This window comes from Salmo salar, chromosome ssa26 (genome assembly GCF_905237065.1).
Source record: "Salmo salar chromosome ssa26, Ssal_v3.1, whole genome shotgun sequence".
Lineage (NCBI taxonomy): Eukaryota > Metazoa > Chordata > Actinopteri > Salmoniformes > Salmonidae > Salmo > Salmo salar.
Window position 1 is genome coordinate 32851018 of NC_059467.1, and position 21483 is coordinate 32872500.

The 21483-nt window shown below is 41.5% G+C and overlaps 1 protein-coding gene across 5 annotated transcripts in view; it reads left to right on the forward strand.

Annotated features, from left to right (window-relative positions):
- Positions 1-21483, forward strand: part of LOC106593245 (fibrillin-1) — a 165071-nt gene that overhangs the window by 129367 nt on the left and 14221 nt on the right. For 4 of the 5 annotated variants that reach the window (XM_045708841.1, XM_045708839.1, XM_045708837.1 and 1 more), the window contains 11 exons: positions 602-769; positions 2238-2363; positions 3605-3757; positions 3961-4023; positions 4292-4417; positions 4511-4630; positions 5746-5868; positions 17209-17340; positions 17758-17883; positions 18544-18750; positions 19845-19970. In XM_045708841.1, coding sequence (XP_045564797.1) covers positions 602-769; positions 2238-2363; positions 3605-3757; positions 3961-4023; positions 4292-4417; positions 4511-4630; positions 5746-5868; positions 17209-17340; positions 17758-17883; positions 18544-18750; positions 19845-19970 — 1470 coding nt within the window. The remainder of the gene's footprint in view (positions 1-601; positions 770-2237; positions 2364-3604; positions 3758-3960; positions 4024-4291; positions 4418-4510; positions 4631-5745; positions 5869-17208; positions 17341-17757; positions 17884-18543; positions 18751-19844; positions 19971-21483) is intronic. The other variant, XM_045708838.1, reaches the window with a different exon arrangement.

Genomic DNA, 21483 nt, shown 5'->3' on the forward strand with positions numbered 1-21483 from the left:
TCAGTCTCTCAACCCTCTTCTCAGTCTCTCAACCCTCTTCTCAGTCTCTCAACCCTCTTCTCAGTCTCTCAACCCTCTTCTCAGTCTCTCAACCCTCTTCTCAGTCTCTCAACCCTCTTCTCAGTCTCTCAACCCTCTTCTCAGTCTCTCAAACCTCTTTTCAGTCTCTCAACCCTCTTCTCAGTATCTCAACCCTCTTCTCAGTCTCTCAACCCTCTTCTCAGTCTCTCATTCCTCTTCTCAGTCTCTCAACCCTCTTCTCAGTCTCTCAACCCTCTTCTCAGTCTCTCAACCCTCTTCTCAGTCTCTCAACCCTCTTCTCAGTCTCTCAACCCTCTTCTCAGTCTCTCAACCCTCTTCTCAGTCTCTCAACCCTCTTCTCAGTCTCTCAACCCTCTTCTCAGTCTCTCAACCCTCTTCTCAGTCTCTCAACTCTCTTCTCAGTCTCTCAACCCTCTTCTCAGTCTCCCAACCCTCTTCTCGGTCTCTCTCTCCTCTCATAGCAACATTATCTGTAGTATTTACATGTTTTATTAACTTTGTTTCATTTCTAAAGAGTTTAACTGAGTGTGTGTAATGTGGTGTGTGTTCTGTCTCCCAGACATCAATGAGTGTGCAGTGAACCCTGGGACTTGTGGTCCAGGTACCTGTCAGAATCTGGACGGCTCCTACAGGTGTATCTGTCCACTTGGCTACTATATACAGGACGAGACCTGTGAAGGTAACATACATACGCTTGGCTACTATATACAGGACGAGACCTGTGAAGGTAACATATATATGCTTGGAAATCTTCAGTCATTTTGATAATTAACCAAAAATCTATGGCAATCTATCATAACTGGTCATTTATACTTGAATAACTTTAGAAAAATGTATTAATGTATCGTATCATTTTCTTTCTTCATCTGTGTCCATATTGTCCATGAGTTTCTAGTAGATAGACCATATGTTCACAGAGGAAATAGCCTCATTAATGACAAAAAGCATCTTTATATTTAGTATATTATTTTACAGCTTTGTCATTCTATTTTTTCTAATCATCTTATTTAATTATTTCATATATTTTACATTTGATGAGGCCACACAGAGGGCCAGAGATAATTACAGTACCCAAAAGGGCCACTAGATGTCTTGTGATAGATTACATAAAATCCTTGAAAGATACAAGCATTTTGGTAGTTTAGTTGTAAACTTAGAAAGTTTCCAGTAATATACCCTCCCTTTGCAACCCTAACACACACACACACTCTGTATGTTTATAGAGTGAGAGTGATGAAGAGATGCAGTCATGTACAGAGCTCTTTCCTTTCCACTCCATAGTTCCTAGAAGTCACTGGTGTTGTGTTTAGTTAGTAACAGGACCAGTTGGTAAGAGTAGTGGGCTGTAGAGGCCATTTTAGGTGGTCTCACAGTAGAAACATACATTAGACTAGAGCACAACTCACTATTCTGTGTGATTATTACAGTTATTGATCTGTGTGTTCTATATGTTCTAGATGTTGATGAGTGTTCTATCTCTGTGTTCTGGATATTGATGAGTGTTCTATCTCTGTTCTAGATATTGATGAGTGTTCTCTCTATGTATGTTTCTACTGTTCTAGATATTGATGAGTGTTCTATCTGTGTGTTCTAGATATTGATGAGTTATATATCTGTGTTCTAGATATTGATGAGTGTTCTATCTCTGTGTTCTAGATGTTGAAGAGTGTTATTTTACTGTGTTCTAGATTGTGATGAGTGTTCTATCTGTGTGTTCTAGATATTGATGAGTTATATATCTGTGTTCTAGATATTGATGAGTGTTCTATCTCTGTGTTCTAGATGTTGAAGAGTGTTATTTTACTGTGTTCTAGATTGTGATGAGTGTTCTATCTCTGTGTTCTAGATATTGATGCGTGTTCTCAATATTGATGAGTTCTATCTCTGTGTTGTAGATATTGATGAGTTCTATCTCTGTGTTGTAGATATTGATGAGTTCTATCTCTGTGTTGTAGATATTGATGAGTTATATCTCTGTGTTGTAGATATTGATGAGTTCTATCTCTGTGTTGTAGATATTGATGAGTTCTATCTCTGTGTTGTAGATATTGATGAGTTCTATCTCTGTGTTGTAGATATTGATGAGTTCTATCTCTGTGTTGTAGATATTGATGAGTTCTATCTCTGTGTTGTAGATATTGATGACTTCTATCTCTGTGTTGTAGATATTGATGACTTCTATCTCTGTGTTGTAGATATTGATGAGTGTTCTCAGACCCCAGACATCTGTCTGTTTGGGACCTGCTCCAACACTGAGGGCAGCTTCACCTGTGTGTGTCCCTCCGGCTTTCAGCTGTCCTCCTCAGGACGCAGATGCGTGGGTGAGTTGTATGTGTTTGTGTTGGTTGTGGCTGAGTTTACTTCTGAACTCAAAACCATTGTCCTGAAATAACAAAGTGACAGGTAAAACATAAAGAAACACACTCAGTCCCTAAGGGCTTAAAGCAATAGTTCACTCAAATTACAACATTACACATTGGTTTATTTACCCTGTAAGCAGTCTATGGACAAAGTATGACAGCAATCCATGCTTTGGTTTAGTTTCCCTTTTCCCAAACGCTAATGTTTTAGCATTTGTGGCACAAATCCCATTCAAGTCATGGTAATGATATTAGCATTTTTCACGCATATGATGCATGAGGCCTATGGGAGGATTAGAGGAGTACAATAGAGTAACAGATCCCTCTCAGACATCTCTCCAACAACACACTCAATTATCTACATCTCAATTCCACTGGAACCACAATCCTTCTTTTCACAGTCCCTCATTCCCTCTGTCTTTCTGTCTCTCTTTCTCTCTCTCACACACACACACACACAGACACACACACTTACACACACAGCTGTGAGCAGGGCAGGGGGATCAGGGCACATAAATATCTCTGTTTCAGAAAAGCTGACAAATCAGTTTCATGGAGAAATGTAACGAGACACTCCTTGACATGTCTGTCATAGTGCCATGTGTGTGTGTGTTTGGTCTATGGGGTTCAGATAGCTTTCTTGTGTAGAGCTTGCGGCAGGCCAGTACTAGTGATGGTAGGAAGCCTAGCGGTTAAGAGTGTTGGGCCAGTAACCAAAAGGTTGTTGGTTTGAATCCCGTACCGACTAGGAGAAAAATCTGCCAATGTGCCCTTGCGCAAGGCACTTAACCCTAATTGCTCCTATAAGTCGCTCTGGATAAGAGCATCTGCTAAATGACTACAATGTAAACTAACAGTACAGAGCAGGGAGAGGCACCATATGTTTCTAGTTACAGACAGAGGCTGAGGCCCAACAGACTGATCTATACAACCAGAGAGACTGGCAGCTCCTTGGCACTGTCTACGACTGGGCACTGTATAACATCTCTCTATTTTCTCTCCTCCCACTCCTTTTCTCTCCCTCTCCTGCCACTTTCTTTCTTTCTTTCTTTCTTTCTTTCTTTCTTTCTTTCTTTCTTTCTTTCTTTCTTTCTTTCTTTCTTTCTTTCTCTCTTTCTCTCTTTCTTTCTTTCTCTCTCTCTCTCCTCCCACTCTTTTATCTCTCTTTCTCCCCTCTCCCTCCCTCTCTCCCTCCCCCCCAGATGTCCGTGTGAACTACTGTTATACTAAGTTTGAGAGTAGTCGCTGCCTGGCCCCTAAGCCTCTGAACACCACTAAAGGGGACTGCTGCTGTAGTGCCATGCCTGGTCAGGGCTGGGGAGACCCCTGTGAGATCTGCCCCGGCAAGAATGAGGGTAGGTACACGCACTACTAGGCCCTCAAAATCCTAAACCACTCATTACTGACTCACTTAATATAAATAAATAAATACATAAATCATTCATTCATTCATTCATTTTACTATCTATTGGTATTTTCTCCAGGTGACCAGAGCCAGGTGTTTTTATTTCATCTTATTTATTTGTTTATGTTTACATTGTGTGTGTTTGTGTTCCAGAGGCGTTTACGTCTCTCTGCCATGCTGTTGGACAGGTGTTTGGCCCTGATGACCAGCCCATAGGTATGTTGACCTTATATGGGCAATACATCCTGTCATCTTTTTATTCAGAGGAGTCCAGGAGTAGTGGAAACTAGCCCTGTGTGTCTTGTAACTAGTGTGCAGCTATGTTGGCCAGGTCTCTTCTGAGAAATAAGACTAAATCTGGTCAAGAGGTGGATGAGATGGTTTGCTGACTGTGTGTGTGTGTGTGTGTGTGTGTGTGTGTGTGTGTATGTGTGTGTGTGTGTGTGTGTGTGTGTGTGTGTGTGTGTGTGTGTGGATATTCCAGACATTGATGAGTGCACCGCCAACCCCAACATCTGCAACAACGGTCAGTGTATCAACACGGACGGGTCGTTCCGATGTGAGTGTCCCTTTGGCTTCCGACTCGACACCTCAGGGATCAACTGTGAAGGTAGGTGTTAACCTTATACACACACACACACACACACTATCTCTCTACCAGTCATGGAGTAATTGTGAAACATATTGTATTTGTGTTTCGTAGATACTAATGAGTGTGACCTGGGGAACCCGTGTGGAAACGGAACGTGCACTAACGTGATTGGAGCGTTTGAGTGTGCATGTGACGAAGGCTTCGAACCCGGACCCATGATGTCTTGTGAAGGTATGCTCACTCTGACACACTTTCTAGTATACTAGGAATTACCCTGTATAGCATACTAGGAAGAACCCTATGTAGCATACTAGGAAGAACCCTATGTAGCATACTAGGAAGAACCCTATGTAGCATACTAGGAAGAACCCTATGTAGCATACTAGGAAGAACCCTATGTAGCATACTAGGAAGAACCCTATGTAGCATACTAGGAAGAAACCTATGTAGCATACTAGGAAGAACCCTATATAGCATACTAGGAAGAACCCTTATATAGCATACTAGGAAGAAACCTATGGAGCATACTAGGAAGAACCCTATATAGCATACTAGGAAGAACCCTATGTAGCATACTAGGAAGAAACCTATGGAGCATACTAGGAAGAACCCTATGTAGCATACTAGGAAGAAACCTATGTAGCATACTAGGAAGAAACCTATATAGCATACTAGGAAGAAACCTATGTAGCATACTAGGAAGAACCCTATGTAGCATACTAGGAAGAACCATATGTAGCATACTAGGAAGAACCCTATGCAGCATATTAGGAAGAACCCTTATATAGCATTTTAGGAAGAACCCTATATAGCACACAAGGAAGAACCCTATGTTGCATACTAGGAAGAACCCTATGTAGCATATTAGGAAGAACCCTTATATAGCATACTAGGAAGAACCCTATGTAGCATACTAGGAAGAACCCTATGTAGCATACTAGGAAGAAACCTATGTAGCATACTAGGAAGAACCATATGTAGCATACTAGGAAGAACCCTATGCAGCATATTAGGAAGAACCCTTATATAGCATTTTAGGAAGAACCCTATATAGCACACAAGGAAGAACCCTATGTTGCATACTAGGAAGAACCCTATGTAGCATATTAGGAAGAACCCTTATATAGCATACTAGGAAGAACCCTATGTAGCATACTAGGAAGAACCCTATGTAGCATACTAGGAATAACCCTATGTAGCATACTAGGAAGAACCCTATGTAGCATACTAGCACACTATATTATACATTTCTGTTCCATCCCCACAACCTGACCTTTCTCTTATCTTCTCCCTCACCCCCCTCTCTCTCTCCCTCTCTCTTTCACTCCCCCCCCCCTCGTCTCCAGATGTGAATGAGTGTTCCCAGAATCCTTTGCTGTGTGCGTTCCGCTGCGTGAACGTGATTGGTTCCTACGAGTGTAAATGTCCAACAGGCTACGTGCTGCGAGAGGACAAGAGGATGTGCAAAGGTAAAGCTAAAGCAGGGACTGGAATCTGCTATAGATATCTTACTATAGACCTGTAGGGACTGGAATCTGCTATAGATATCTTACTATAGACCTGTAGGAACTGGAATCTGCTATAGATATCTTACTATAGGCCTGTAGGGACTGGAATCTGCTATAGATATCTTACTATATACCTGTAGGGACTGGAATCTGCTATAGATATCTTACTATATACCTGTAGGGACTGGAATCTGCTATATATATCTTGCTATAGACCTGTAGGGACTGGAATCTGCTATAGATATCTTACTATAGGCCTGTAGGGACTGGAATCTGCTATAGATATCTTACTATAGACCTGTAGGGACTGGAATCTGCTATAGATATCTTACTATAGGCCTGTAGGGACTGGAATCTGCTATAGATATCTTACTATAGACCTGTAGGGACTGGAATCTGCTATAGATATCTTACTATATACCTGTAGGGACTGGAATCTGCTATATATATCTTGCTATAGACCTGTAGGGACTGGAATCTGCTATAGATATCTTACTATAGGCCTGTAGGGACTGGAATCTGCTATAGATATCTTACTATAGACCTGTAGGGACTGGAATCTGCTATAGATATCTTACTATAGACCTGTAGGGACTAGAATCTGCTATAGATATATTACTATAGACCTGTAGGGACTGGAATCTGCTATATATATCTTACTATAGACCTGTAGGGACTGGAATCTGCTATATATATCTTGCTATAGACCTGTAGGGACTGGAATCTGCTATAGATATCTTACTATAGATCTGTAGGGACTGGAATCTGCTATAGATATCTTACTATAGGCCTGTAGAGACTGGAATCTGCTATAGATATCTTACTATAGGCCTGTAGGGACTGGAATCTGCTATAGATGTCTTACTATAGGCCTGTAGGGACTGGAATCTGCTATAGATATCTTACTATAGGCCTGTAGGGACTGGAATCTGCTATAGATACCTTACTATAGGCTTGTAGGGACTGGAATCTGCTATAGATATCTTACTATAGACCTGTAGGGACTGGAATCTGCTATAGATATCTTACTATAGGCCTGTAGGGACTGGAATCTGCTATAGATATCTTACTATAGACCTGTAGGGACTGGAATCTGCTATAGATATCTTACTATAGACCTGTAGGGACTGGAATCTGCTATAGATATCTTACTATAGACCTGTAGGGACTGGAATCTGCTATAGATATCTTACTATAGACCTGTAGGGACTGGAATCTGCTATAGATATCTTACTATAGACCTGTAGGGACTTGAATCTGCTATAGATATCTTACTATATACCTGTAGGGACTGGAATCTGCTATATATATCTTACTATAGACCTGTAGGGACTGGAATCTGCTATAGATATCTTACTATGGACCTGTAGGGACTGGAATCTGCTATAGATATCTTACTATAGACCTGTAGGAACTGGAACCTGCTATAGATATCTTACTATAGACCTGTAGGGACTGGAATCTGCTATATATATCTTGCTATAGACCTGTAGGGACTACAATCTGATATAGATATCTTACTATAGGCCTGTAGGGACTGGAATCTGCTATAGATATCTTACTATAGACCTGTAGGGACTGGAATCTGCTATAGATATCTTACTATAGACCTGTAGGGACTGGAATCTGCTATAGATATCTTACTATAGACCTGTAGGGACTGGAATCTGCTATAGATATCTTACTATAGACCTGTAGGAACTGGAATCTGCTATAGATATCTTACTATAGGCCTGTGGGGACTGGAATCTGCTATAGATATCTTACTATAGACCTGTAGGGACTGGAATCTGCTATAGATATCTTACTATAGACCTGTAGGGACTAGAATCTGCTATAGATATCTTACTATAGACCTGTAGGGACTGGAATCTGCTATATATATCTTACTATAGACCTGTAGGGACTGGAATCTGCTATAGATATCTTACTATAGACCTGTAGGGACTGGAATCTGCAATAGATATCTTACTATAGACCTGTAGGGACTGGAATCTGCTATAGATATCTTACTATAGACCTGCAGGGACTGGAATCTGCTATAGATATCTTACTATAGGCCTGTAGGGACTGGAATCTGCTATAGATATCTTACTATAGGCCTGTGGGGACTGGAATCTGCTATAGATATCTTGCTATAGGCCTGTGGGGACTGGAATCTGCTATAGATATCTTACTATAGACCTGTAGGCACTAGAATCTGCTATAGATATCTTACTATAGGCCTGTATAGACTGGAATCTGCTATAGATATCTTACTATAGGCCTGTGGGGACTGGAATCTGCTATAGATATCTTGCTATAGACCTGTAGGGACTAGAATCTGATATAGATATCTTACTATAGGCCTGTAGAGACTGGAATCTGCTATAGATATCTTACTATAGACCTGTAGGGACTGGAATCTGCTATAGATATCTTACTATAGGCCTGTGGGGACTGGAATCTGCTATAGATATCTTACTATAGACCTGTAGGGACTGGAATCTGCTATATATATCTTGCTATAGACCTGTAGGGACTAGAATCTGATATAGATATCTTACTATAGGCCTGTAGGGACTGGAATCTGCTATAGATATCTTACTATAGACCTGTAGGGACTGGAATCTGCTATAGATATCTTACTATAGACCTGTAGGAACTGGAATCTGCTATAGATATCTTACTATAGGCCTGTGGGGACTGGAATCTGCTATAGATATCTTACTATAGGCCTGTAGAGACAGGAATCTGCTATAGATATCTTACTATAGGCCTGTAGGGACTGGAATCTGCAATAGATGTCTTACTATAGGCCTGTAGGGACTGGAATCTGCTATAGATATCTTACTATAGGCTTGTAGGGACTGGAATCTGCTATAGATATCTTACTATAGACCTGTAGGGACTGGAATCTGCTAAAGATATCTTACTATAGGCCTGTAGGGACTGGAATCTGCTATAGATATCTTACTATAGACCTGTAGGGACTGGAATCTGCTATAGATATCTTACTATAGACCTGTAGGGACTGGAATCTGCTATAGATATCTTACTATAGACCTGTAGGGACTGGAATCTGCTATAGATATCTTACTATAGACCTGTAGGGAATGGAATCTGCTATAGATATCTTACTATAGACCTGTAGGGACTGGAATCTGCTATAGATATCTTACTATGGACCTGTGGGGACTGGAACCTGCTATAGATATCTTACTATAGACCTGTAGGAACTGGAATCTGCTATAGATATCTTACTATAGACCTGTAGGGACTGGAACCTGCTATAGATATCTTACTATAGACCTGTAGGGACTGGAATCTGCTATAGATATCTTACTATAGACCTGTAGGAACTGGAATCTGCTATAGATATCTTACTATAGGCCTGTAGGGACTGGAATCTGCTATAGATATCTTACTATAGACCTGTAGGGACTGGAATCTGCTATAGATATCTTACTATAGACCTGCAGGGACTGGAATCTGCTATAGATATCTTACTATAGGCCTGTAGGGACTGGAATCTGCTATAGATATCTTACTATAGACCTGTAGGGACTAGAATCTGCTATAGATATCTTACTATAGGCCTGTAGAGACTGGAATCTGCTATAGATATCTTACTATAGGCCTGTGGGGACTGGAATCTGCTATAGATATCTTGCTATAGACCTGTAGGGACTAGAATCTGATATAGATATCTTACTATAGGCCTGTAGAGACTGGAATCTGCTATAGATATCTTACTATAGACCTGTAGGGACTGGAATCTGCTATATATATCTTGCTATAGACCTGTAGGGACTAGAATCTGATATAGATATCTTACTATAGGCCTGTAGGGACTGGAATCTGCTATAGATATCTTACTATAGACCTGTAGGGACTGGAATCTGCTATAGATATCTTACTATATACCTGTAGGGACTGGAATCTGCTATATATATCTTGCTATAGACCTGTAGGGACTGGAATCTGCTATAGATATCTTACTATAGGCCTGTAGGGACTGGAATCTGCTATAGATATCTTACTATAGACCTGTAGGGACTGGAATCTGCTATAGATATCTTACTATAGACCTGTAGGGAGTAGAATCTGCTATAGATATATTACTATAGACCTGTAGGGACTGGAATCTGCTATATATATCTTACTATAGACCTGTAGGGACTGGAATCTGCTATATATATCTTGCTATAGACCTGTAGGGACTGGAATCTGCTATAGATATCTTACTATAGTTCTGTAGGGACTGGAATCTGCTATAGATATCTTACTATAGGCCTGTAGAGACTGGAATCTGCTATAGATATCTTACTATAGGCCTGTAGGGACTGGAATCTGCTATAGATGTCTTACTATAGGCCTGTAGGGACTGGAATCTGCTATAGATATCTTACTATAGGCCTGTAGGGACTGGAATCTGCTATAGATACCTTACTATAGGCTTGTAGGGACTGGAATCTGCTATAGATATCTTACTATAGACCTGTAGGGACTGGAATCTGCTATAGATATCTTACTATAGGCCTGTAGGGACTGGAATCTGCTATAGATATCTTACTATCGACCTGTAGGGACTGGAATCTTCTATAGATATCTTACTATAGACCTGTAGGGACTGGAATCTGCTATAGATATCTTACTATAGACCTGTAGGGACTGGAATCTGCTATAGATATCTTACTATAGACCTGTAGGGACTGGAATCTGCTATAGATATCTTACTATAGACCTGTAGGGACTGGAATCTGCTATAGATATCTTACTATATACCTGTAGGGACTGGAATCTGCTATATATATCTTACTATAGACCTGTAGGGACTGGAATCTGCTATAGATATCTTACTATGGACCTGTAGGGACTGGAATCTGCTATAGATATCTTACTATAGACCTGTAGGAACTGGAACCTGCTATAGATATCTTACTATAGACCTGTAGGGACTGGAATCTGCTATATATATCTTGCTATAGACCTGTAGGGACTAGAATCTGATATAGATATCTTACTATAGGCCTGTAGGGACTGGAATCTGCTATAGATATCTTACTATAGACCTGTAGGGACTGGAATCTGCTATAGATATCTTACTATAGACCTGTAGGGACTGGAATCTGCTATAGATATCTTACTATAGACCTGTAGGGACTGGAATCTGCTATAGATATCTTACTATAGACCTGTAGGAACTGGAATCTGCTATAGATATCTTACTATAGGCCTGTGGGGACTGGAATCTGCTATAGATATCTTACTATAGACCTGTAGGGGCTGGAATCTGCTATAGATATCTTACTATAGACCTGTAGGGACTAGAATCTGCTATAGATATCTTACTATAGACCTGTAGGGACTGGAATCTGCTATATATATCTTACTATAGACCTGTAGGGACTGGAATCTGCTATAGATATCTTACTATAGACCTGTAGGGACTGGAATCTGCTATAGATATCTTACTATAGACCTGCAGGGACTGGAATCTGCTATAGATATCTTACTATAGGCCTGTAGGGACTGGAATCTGCTATAGATATCTTACTATAGGCCTGTGGGGACTGGAATCTGCTATAGATATCTTGCTATAGACCTGTAGGGACTATAATCTGATATAGATATCTTACTATAGACCTGTAGGGACTGGAATCTGCTATAGATATCTTACTATAGACCTGCAGGGACTGGAATCTGCTATAGATATCTTACTATAGGCCTGTGGGGACTGGAATCTGCTATAGATATCTTACTATAGACCTGTAGGGACTAGAATCTGCTATAGATATCTTACTATAGGCCTGTATTGACTGGAATCTGCTATAGATATCTTACTATAGGCCTGTGGGGACTGGAATCTGCTATAGATATCTTGCTATAGACCTGTAGGGACTAGAATCTGATATAGATATCTTACTATAGGCCTGTAGAGACTGGAATCTGCTATAGATATCTTACTATAGACCTGTAGGGACTGGAATCTGCTATAGATATCTTACTATAGGCCTGTGGGGACTGGAATCTGCTATAGATATCTTACTATAGACCTGTAGGGACTGGAATCTGCTATATATATCTTGCTATAGACCTGTAGGGACTAGAATCTGATATAGATATCTTACTATAGGCCTGTAGGGACTGGAATCTGCTATAGATATCTTACTATAGACCTGTAGGGACTGGAATCTGCTATAGATATCTTACTATAGACCTGTAGGAACTGGAATCTGCTATAGATATCTTACTATAGGCCTGTGGGGACTGGAATCTGCTATAGATATCTTACTATAGGCCTGTAGAGACAGGAATCTGCTATAGATATCTTACTATAGGCCTGTAGGGACTGGAATCTGCAATAGATGTCTTACTATAGGCCTGTAGGGACTGGAATCTGCTATAGATATCTTACTATAGACCTGTAGGGACTGGAATCTGCTATAGATATCTTACTATGGACCTGTAGGGACTGGAATCTGCTATAGATATCTTACTATATGCCTTTAGGGACTGGAATCTGCTACAGATATCTTACTATAGGCTTGTAGGGACTGGAATCTGCTATAGATATCTTACTATAGACCTGTAGGGACTGGAATCTGCTAAAGATATCTTACTATAGGCCTGTAGGGACTGGAATCTGCTATAGATATCTTACTATAGACCTGTAGGGACTGGAATCTGCTATAGATATCTTACTATAGACCTGTAGGGACTGGAATCTGCTATAGATATCTTACTATAGACCTGTAGGGACTGGAATCTGCTATAGATATCTTACTATAGACCTGTAGGGACTGGAATCTGCTATAGATATCTTACTATAGACCTGTAGGGACTGGAATCTGCTATAGATATCTTACTATGGACCTGTAGGGACTGGAATCTGCTATAGATATCTTACTATAGACCTGTAGGAACTGGAATCTGCTATAGATATCTTACTATAGACCTGTAGGGACTGGAATCTGCTATAGATATCTTACTATAGACCTGTAGGGACTGGAATCTGCTATAGATATCTTACTATGGACCTGTAGGGACTGGAATCTGCTATAGATATCTTACTATAGACCTGCAGGGACTGGAATCTGCTATAGATATCTTACTATAGACCTGTAGGGACTGGAATCTGCTATAGATATCTTACTATAGGCCTGTAGAGACTGGAATCTGCTATAGATATCTTACTATAGGCCTGTGGGGACTGGAATCTGCTATAGATATCTTGCTATAGACCTGTAGGGACTAGAATCTGATATAGATATCTTACTATAGGCCTGTAGAGACTGGAATCTGCTATAGATATCTTACTATAGACCTGTAGGGACTGGAATCTGCTATATATATCTTGCTATAGACCTGTAGGGACTAGAATCTGATATAGATATCTTACTATAGGCCTGTAGGGACTGGAATCTGCTATAGATATCTTGCTATCGACCTGTAGGGACTGGAATCTGCTATAGATATCTTACTATGGACCTGTAGGGACTGGAATCTGCTATAGATATCTTACTATAGACCTGTAGGGACTGGAATCTGCTATAGATATCTTACTATAGACCTGTAGGAACTGGAATCTGCTATAGATATCTTACTATAGGCCTGTGGGGACTGGAATCTGCTATAGATATCTTACTATAGACCTGTAGGGGCTGGAATCTGCTATAGATATCTTACTATAGACCTGTAGGGACTAGAATCTGCTATAGATATCTTACTATAGACCTGTAGGGACTGGAATCTGCTATATATATCTTACTATAGACCTGTAGGGACTGGAATCTGCTATAGATATCTTACTATAGACCTGTAGGGACTGGAATCTGCTATAGATATCTTACTATAGACCTGCAGGGACTGGAATCTGCTATAGATATCTTACTATAGGCCTGTAGGGACTGGAATCTGCTATAGATATCTTACTATAGGCCTGTGGGGACTGGAATCTGCTATAGATATCTTGCTATAGACCTGTAGGGACTATAATCTGATATAGATATCTTACTATAGACCTGTAGGGACTGGAATCTGCTATAGATATCTTACTATAGACCTGCAGGGACTGGAATCTGCTATAGATATCTTACTATAGGCCTGTGGGGACTGGAATCTGCTATAGATATCTTACTATAGACCTGTAGGGACTAGAATCTGCTATAGATATCTTACTATAGGCCTGTATTGACTGGAATCTGCTATAGATATCTTACTATAGGCCTGTGGGGACTGGAATCTGCTATAGATATCTTGCTATAGACCTGTAGGGACTAGAATCTGATATAGATATCTTACTATAGGCCTGTAGAGACTGGAATCTGCTATAGATATCTTACTATAGACCTGTAGGGACTGGAATCTGCTATAGATATCTTACTATAGGCCTGTGGGGACTGGAATCTGCTATAGATATCTTACTATAGACCTGTAGGGACTGGAATCTGCTATATATATCTTGCTATAGACCTGTAGGGACTAGAATCTGATATAGATATCTTACTATAGGCCTGTAGGGACTGGAATCTGCTATAGATATCTTACTATAGACCTGTAGGGACTGGAATCTGCTATAGATATCTTACTATAGACCTGTAGGAACTGGAATCTGCTATAGATATCTTACTATAGGCCTGTGGGGACTGGAATCTGCTATAGATATCTTACTATAGGCCTGTAGAGACAGGAATCTGCTATAGATATCTTACTATAGGCCTGTAGGGACTGGAATCTGCAATAGATGTCTTACTATAGGCCTGTAGGGACTGGAATCTGCTATAGATATCTTACTATAGACCTGTAGGGACTGGAATCTGCTATAGATATCTTACTATGGACCTGTAGGGACTGGAATCTGCTATAGATATCTTACTATAGGCCTTTAGGGACTGGAATCTGCTACAGATATCTTACTATAGGCTTGTAGGGACTGGAATCTGCTATAGATATCTTACTATAGACCTGTAGGGACTGGAATCTGCTAAAGATATCTTACTATAGGCCTGTAGGGACTGGAATCTGCTATAGATATCTTACTATAGACCTGTAGGGACTGGAATCTGCTATAGATATCTTACTATAGACCTGTAGGGACTGGAATCTGCTATAGATATCTTACTATAGACCTGTAGGGACTGGAATCTGCTATAGATATCTTACTATAGACCTGTAGGGACTGGAATCTGCTATAGATATCTTACTATAGACCTGTAGGGACTGGAATCTGCTATAGATATCTTACTATGGACCTGTAGGGACTGGAATCTGCTATAGATATCTTACTATAGACCTGTAGGAACTGGAATCTGCTATAGATATCTTACTATAGACCTGTAGGGACTGGAATCTGCTATAGATATCTTACTATAGACCTGTAGGGACTGGAATCTGCTATAGATATCTTACTATGGACCTGTAGGGACTGGAATCTGCTATAGATATCTTACTATAGACCTGCAGGGACTGGAATCTGCTATAGATATCTTACTATAGGCCTGTAGGGACTGGAATCTGCTATAGATATCTTACTATAGACCTGTAGGGACTAGAATCTGCTATAGATATCTTACTATAGGCCTGTAGAGACTGGAATCTGCTATAGATATCTTACTATAGGCCTGTGGGGACTGGAATCTGCTATAGATATCTTGCTATAGACCTGTAGGGACTAGAATCTGATATAGATATCTTACTATAGGCCTGTAGAGACTGGAATCTGCTATAGATATCTTACTATAGACCTGTAGGGACTGGAATCTGCTATATATATCTTGCTATAGACCTGTAGGGACTAGAATCTGATATAGATATCTTACTATAGGCCTGTAGGGACTGGAATCTGCTATAGATATCTTGCTATCGACCTGTAGGGACTGGAATCTGCTATAGATATCTTACTATGGACCTGTAGGGACTGGAATCTGCTATAGATATCTTACTATAGACCTGTAGGGACTGGAATCTGCTATAGATATCTTACTATAGACCTGTAGGGACTGGAATCTGCTATAGATATCTTACTATAGGCCTGTGGGGACTGGAATCTGCTATAGATATCTTACAATAGACCTGTAGGGACTGGAATCTGCTATAGATATCTTACTATAGACCTGTATAGACTGGAATCTGCTATAGATATCTTACTATAGACCTGTAGGGACTGGAATCTGCTATAGATATCTTACTATAGACCTGTAGGAACTGGAATCTGCTATAGATATCTTACTATGGACCTGTAGGGACTGGAATCTGCTATAGATATCTTACTATAGACCTGTAGGAACTGGAATCTGCTATAAATGTCTTACTATAGGCCTGTAGGGACTGGAATCTGCTATAAATGTCTTACTATAGACCTGTAGAGACTGGAATCTGCTATAGATATCTTACTATAGACCTGTAGGGACTGCATTTAAGCAATAAGGCCTGAGAGGTGTGGTATATGGCCAATATACCACGGCTAAGGGCTGTTCTTAAGCACAACGCAACACAGAGTGCCTATTGCTATTATAAACTGGTTACCAATGTAATTAGAGCAGTAAACATTTATGTTTTGTTATACCCATGGTATACAGTCTGATATACCATGGCTGTTAGCCAATCAGCATTCAGTGTTCGAATCACCCAGTTTATAATATACGATAGACATCTTACTTTATGGCCTGTAGGTATGGCAGTGACTGGAATCTTCTATAGACACTAAATGGACTGTAGAGACTGTAGGTACAGCAGGGACTATGGGAATGCAGAGAAACATTCAACATTCCAAAGTCTATCGTCAGTACAGTACAGCTAAACCAGAAATGTCCAGCTTTTAGGATTCTGAGGTGACAGTTACTTCTAATCCCCGATGACGTCACTGTATGAGGCTTCAGCTATCTACCATCTGACATAAGGCTTGGAGTCTCCACCTCACCCCTGCTTCAACTCTCTGTATCTCAATAAGACTTTCTAAACACTGTGTGTGGGAGAGAGAGCATAACAAGGGTTTGACTAGGGGAGGAGAGGGGACCAGTGTTGAGTCAGAGACAGACAGGAGACAGGAGGAAGATGTCAGTGTGTGGACTATAGGCTGGTATTTACATTACTATTATAAACACACCTTTATATACTCTGGGAGGGCTGGATACACACATCCTCTGTTACCCAGGAAAGCACTTTGTCACACACACACACACGCGCACACACACACACACAAGCTTCGACACACACGCGTGCACAAATTCATGCACGCACGCACGCTAACGCAAAGATACAAGCAAACACATTATTGTATACACACTCACGGTGTGTGTTCTCTCCCCTCTCCTGCAGACCAGAATGAGTGTGAGGATGGGCTGGATGACTGTGAGAGCAGAGGGATGCGCTGTAAGAACCTCATAGGAACCTACATGTGTATCTGTAACCCTGGTTACACACGGGCCCCTAATGGAGAGAGCTGCATAGGTAAGACACACACACTAACACACACAATTCTGGTTTTATCACCAGTTCATGGCTGGTCTATCTTATGGGGTTATTCAATTCACAGATACACCAAACTTGCCAAGATACCAAAGAGGAGTATGATCCCATACAATGTACACACACACAATATTCCAATCATCTACTTCTAGTAGCAAACAATACATGTGATAATGGATCTGTAGTTCATGTAGGATTCTGTTGAGGTTGTACCCATCACACTTCATGGTGATTTGTCCATCTGGTGAACTAATGCAATAAACTGACATTCATCTCACAGTATCTGATATAGTTTTATGCAGACTACCCTGCAGATCTGTTCTGGATTTAATCACTGTATCTCCACCGTGTGTGTGTGTGTGTGTGTGTGTGTGTGTGTGTGTGTGTGTGTGTGTGTAGATCTGAACGAGTGCTCTGCTAAGCCAGGTATCTGTGAGAACGGTCGTTGTGAGAACACGGTTGGAAGCTATCGCTGCAGGTGTGACCAAGGCTTCAGCGCCAACCCTACACAGACTGAATGTATAGGTAAATACACCCCTCTCCCTACATCTCTCTCTCTCTCACTCTAACTCTCCGTTCCCCCCTCTCTCTCTCTCTCTCTCTCTCTCTCTCTCTCTCTCTCTCTCTCTCACCCTAACTCTCTGTCCCTCTCTCTCTCTCTCTCTCTCTCTCTCTCTCACCCTAACTCTCTGTCCCTCTCTCTCTCTCTCTCTCTCTCTCTCTCTCTCTCTCTCACTCTAACTCTCCGTCCTCCCCCTCTCTCTCTCTCTCTCACTCTAACTCTCCGCTCCCCCTCTCTCTCTCTCTCTCTCTCTCTCTCACTCTAACTCTCCGCCCCCCCTCTCTCTCTCTCTCTCTCTCTCTAACTCCCCCCCCTCTCTCTCTCTCTCTCTCTCTCTCTCTCTCTCACCCTAACTCTCTGTCCCTCTCTCTCTCTCTCTCTCTCTCTCTCTCTCTCTCTCTCTCACCCTAACTCTCTGTCCCTCTCTCTCTCTCTCTCTCTCTCTCTCTCTCTCTCTCTCACTCTAACTCTCCGTCCTCCCCCTCTCTCTCTCTCTCACTCTAACTCTCCGCCCCCCCTCTCTCTCTCTCTCTCTCTCCAACTCTCCGCCCCCCCCTCTCTCTCTCTCTCTCTCTCTCTCTCTCTCTCTAACTCTCCGTCCCTCCTCTATCCCTCTCATCTAGATAACCGTCAGGGTCTGTGTTTCATGGAGGTGTTGACTACATTGTGTCAGATGCAGTCCAGTAGCAGGAACAGTGTGACTAAGTCTGAGTGTTGCTGTGATGGAGGACGAGGCTGGGGCTCTAACTGTGAGCTGTGTCCTCTACCTGGGACCACACACTACAAGAAGATGTGTCCACTGGGGCCTGGATACACAACAGACGGCAAAGGTAGAAATACTCACTCATATCTATACCCAAACCTGCACCATACACAATCACTAGTCTACTGAGCTAAAGGTAGAAATACTCACTCATATCTATACCCAACCCTGCACCATGGATGGTACACAATCACTAGTCTACTGAGCTAAAGCCGAGGCAATAGCTCTGTGACCTCACATTGTCTTCAGGTCTCACCAAACTACCTCCACTTTATGGACGGTTGGGATCTACCTGAGGACTACTCAGGCAAATGCAGATGAGTGTGTGTTTATTATGATAATGTTGTAGTTGACAGGACTCTCTCCCTCAGACATAGATGAGTGTGTATTTATTATGATAATGTTGTAGTTGACAGAACTCTCTCCCTCAGACATAGATGAGTGTGTGTTTATTATGATAATGTTGTAGTTGACAGAACTCTCTCCCTCAGACATAGATGAGTGTGTGTTTATTATGATAATGTTGTAGTTGACAGAACTCTCTCTCCCTCAGACATTGATGAGTGTGTGTTTATTATGATAATGTTGTAGTTGACAGAACTCTCTCCCTCAGACATAGATGAGTGTGTGTTTATTATGATAATGTTGTAGTTGACAGAACTCTCTCCCTCAGACATAGATGAGTGTGTGTTTATTATGATAATGTTGTAGTTGACAGAACTCTCTCTCCCTCAGACATAGATGAGTGTGTGTTTATTATGATAATGTTGTAGTTGACAGAACTCTCTCCCTCAGACATAGATGAGTGTGTGTTTATTATGATAATGTTGTAGTTGACAGAACTCTCTCTCCCTCAGACATAGATGAGTGTGTGTTTATTATGATAATGTTGTAGTTGACAGAACTCTCTCCCTCAGACATAGATGAGTGTGTGTTTATTATGATAATGTTGTAGTTGACAGAACTCTCTCCCTCAGACATAGATGAGTGTGTGTTTATTATGATAATGTTGTAGTTGACAGAACTCTCTCTCCCTCAGACATAGATGAGTGTGTGTTTATTATGATAATGTTGTAGTTGACAGAACTCTCTCCCTCAGACATAGATGAGTGTGTGTTTATTATGATAATGTTGTAGTTGACAGAACTCTCTCTCCCTCAGACATAGATGAGTGTCGTGTGATGGGGAACCTGTGTGTGAACGGACAGTGTGTCAACAGCTTGGGCTCCTACAGCTGTGTGTGTAAAACTGGATACACCACAGATATCACTGGCACCCTGTGTGTGGGTAAGACTACGACACTAACACTGTCTAAGGTTCAGTCCCAAATGACACTCTATTTCCTACTTAGTGCACTACCTTTGACCAGGCTCCCTCCTCTCTCTCTCCTCTCTAGATGTGGATGAGTGTAATGTCTCTTTCTCCCCTCTAGATGTGGATGAGTGTAACATCTCTCTCTCCTCTCTAGATGTGGATGAGTGTAACGTCTCTCTCCTCTCTAGATGTGGATGAGTGTAACGTCTCTCTCTCTCCTCTCTAGATGTGGATGACTGTAACATCTCTCTCCTCTCTAGATGTGGATGAGTGTAACATCTCTCTCCTCTCTAGATGTGGATGAGTGTAACATCTCTCTCTCTCCTCTCTAGATGTGGATGAGTGTAACATCTCTCTCCTCTCTAGATGTGGATGAGTGTAATTTCTCTCTCTCCTCTCTAGATGTGGATGAGTGTAACGTCTCTCTCCTCTCTAGATGTGGATGAGTGTAACATCTCTCTCCTCTCTAGATGTGGATGAGTGTAACGTCTCTCTCTCTCCTCTCTAGATGTGGATGAGTGTAACGTCTCTCTCTCTCCTCTCTAGATGTGGATGAGTGTAACTTCTCTCTCTCTCCTCTCTAGATGTGGATGAGTGTAACTTCTCTCTCTCTCCTCTCTAGATGTGGATGAGTGTAACGTCTCTCTCTCTCCTCTCTAGATGTGGATGAGTGTAACGTCTCTCTCTCCTCTCTAGATGTGGATGAGTGTAACATCTCTCTCTCCTCTCTAGATGTGGATGAGTGTAACATCTCTCTCCTCTCTAGATGTGGATGAGTGTAACGTCTCTCTCTCCTCTCTAGATGTGGATGAGTGTAACATCTCTCTCCTCTCTAGATGTGGATGAGTGTAACGTCTCTCTCCTCTCTAGATGTGGATGAGTGTAACGTCTCTCTCTCTCCTCTCTAGATGTGGATGAGTGTAACGTCTCTCTCTCCTCTCTAGATGTGGATGAGTGTAACATCTCTCTCTCTCCTCTCTAGATGTGGATGAGTGTAACGTCTCTCTCCTCTCTAGATGTGGATGAGTGTAACATCTCTCTCTCTCCTCTCTAGATGTGGATGAGTGTAACTTCTCTCTCTCCTCTCTAGATGTGGATGAGTGTAACGTCTCTCTCTCCTCTCTAGATGTGGATGAGTGTAACGTCTCTCTCTCCTCTCTAGATGTGGATGAGTGTAACGTCTCTCTCTCTCCTCTCTAGATGTGGATGAGTGTAACTTCTCTCGCTCTCCTCTCTAGATGTGGATGAGTGTAACGTCTCTCTCTCCTCTCTAGATGTGGATGAGTGTAACGTCTCTCTCTCCTCTCTAGCTGTGGATGAGTGTAACATCTCTCTCCTCTCTAGATGTGGATGAGTGTATCGTCTCTCTCTCTCCTCTCTAGATGTGGATGAGTGTAACGTCTCTCTCTCTCCTCTCTAGATGTGGATGAGTGTAACTTCTCTCTCTCTCCTCTCTAGATGTGGATGAGTGTAACTTCTCTCTCTC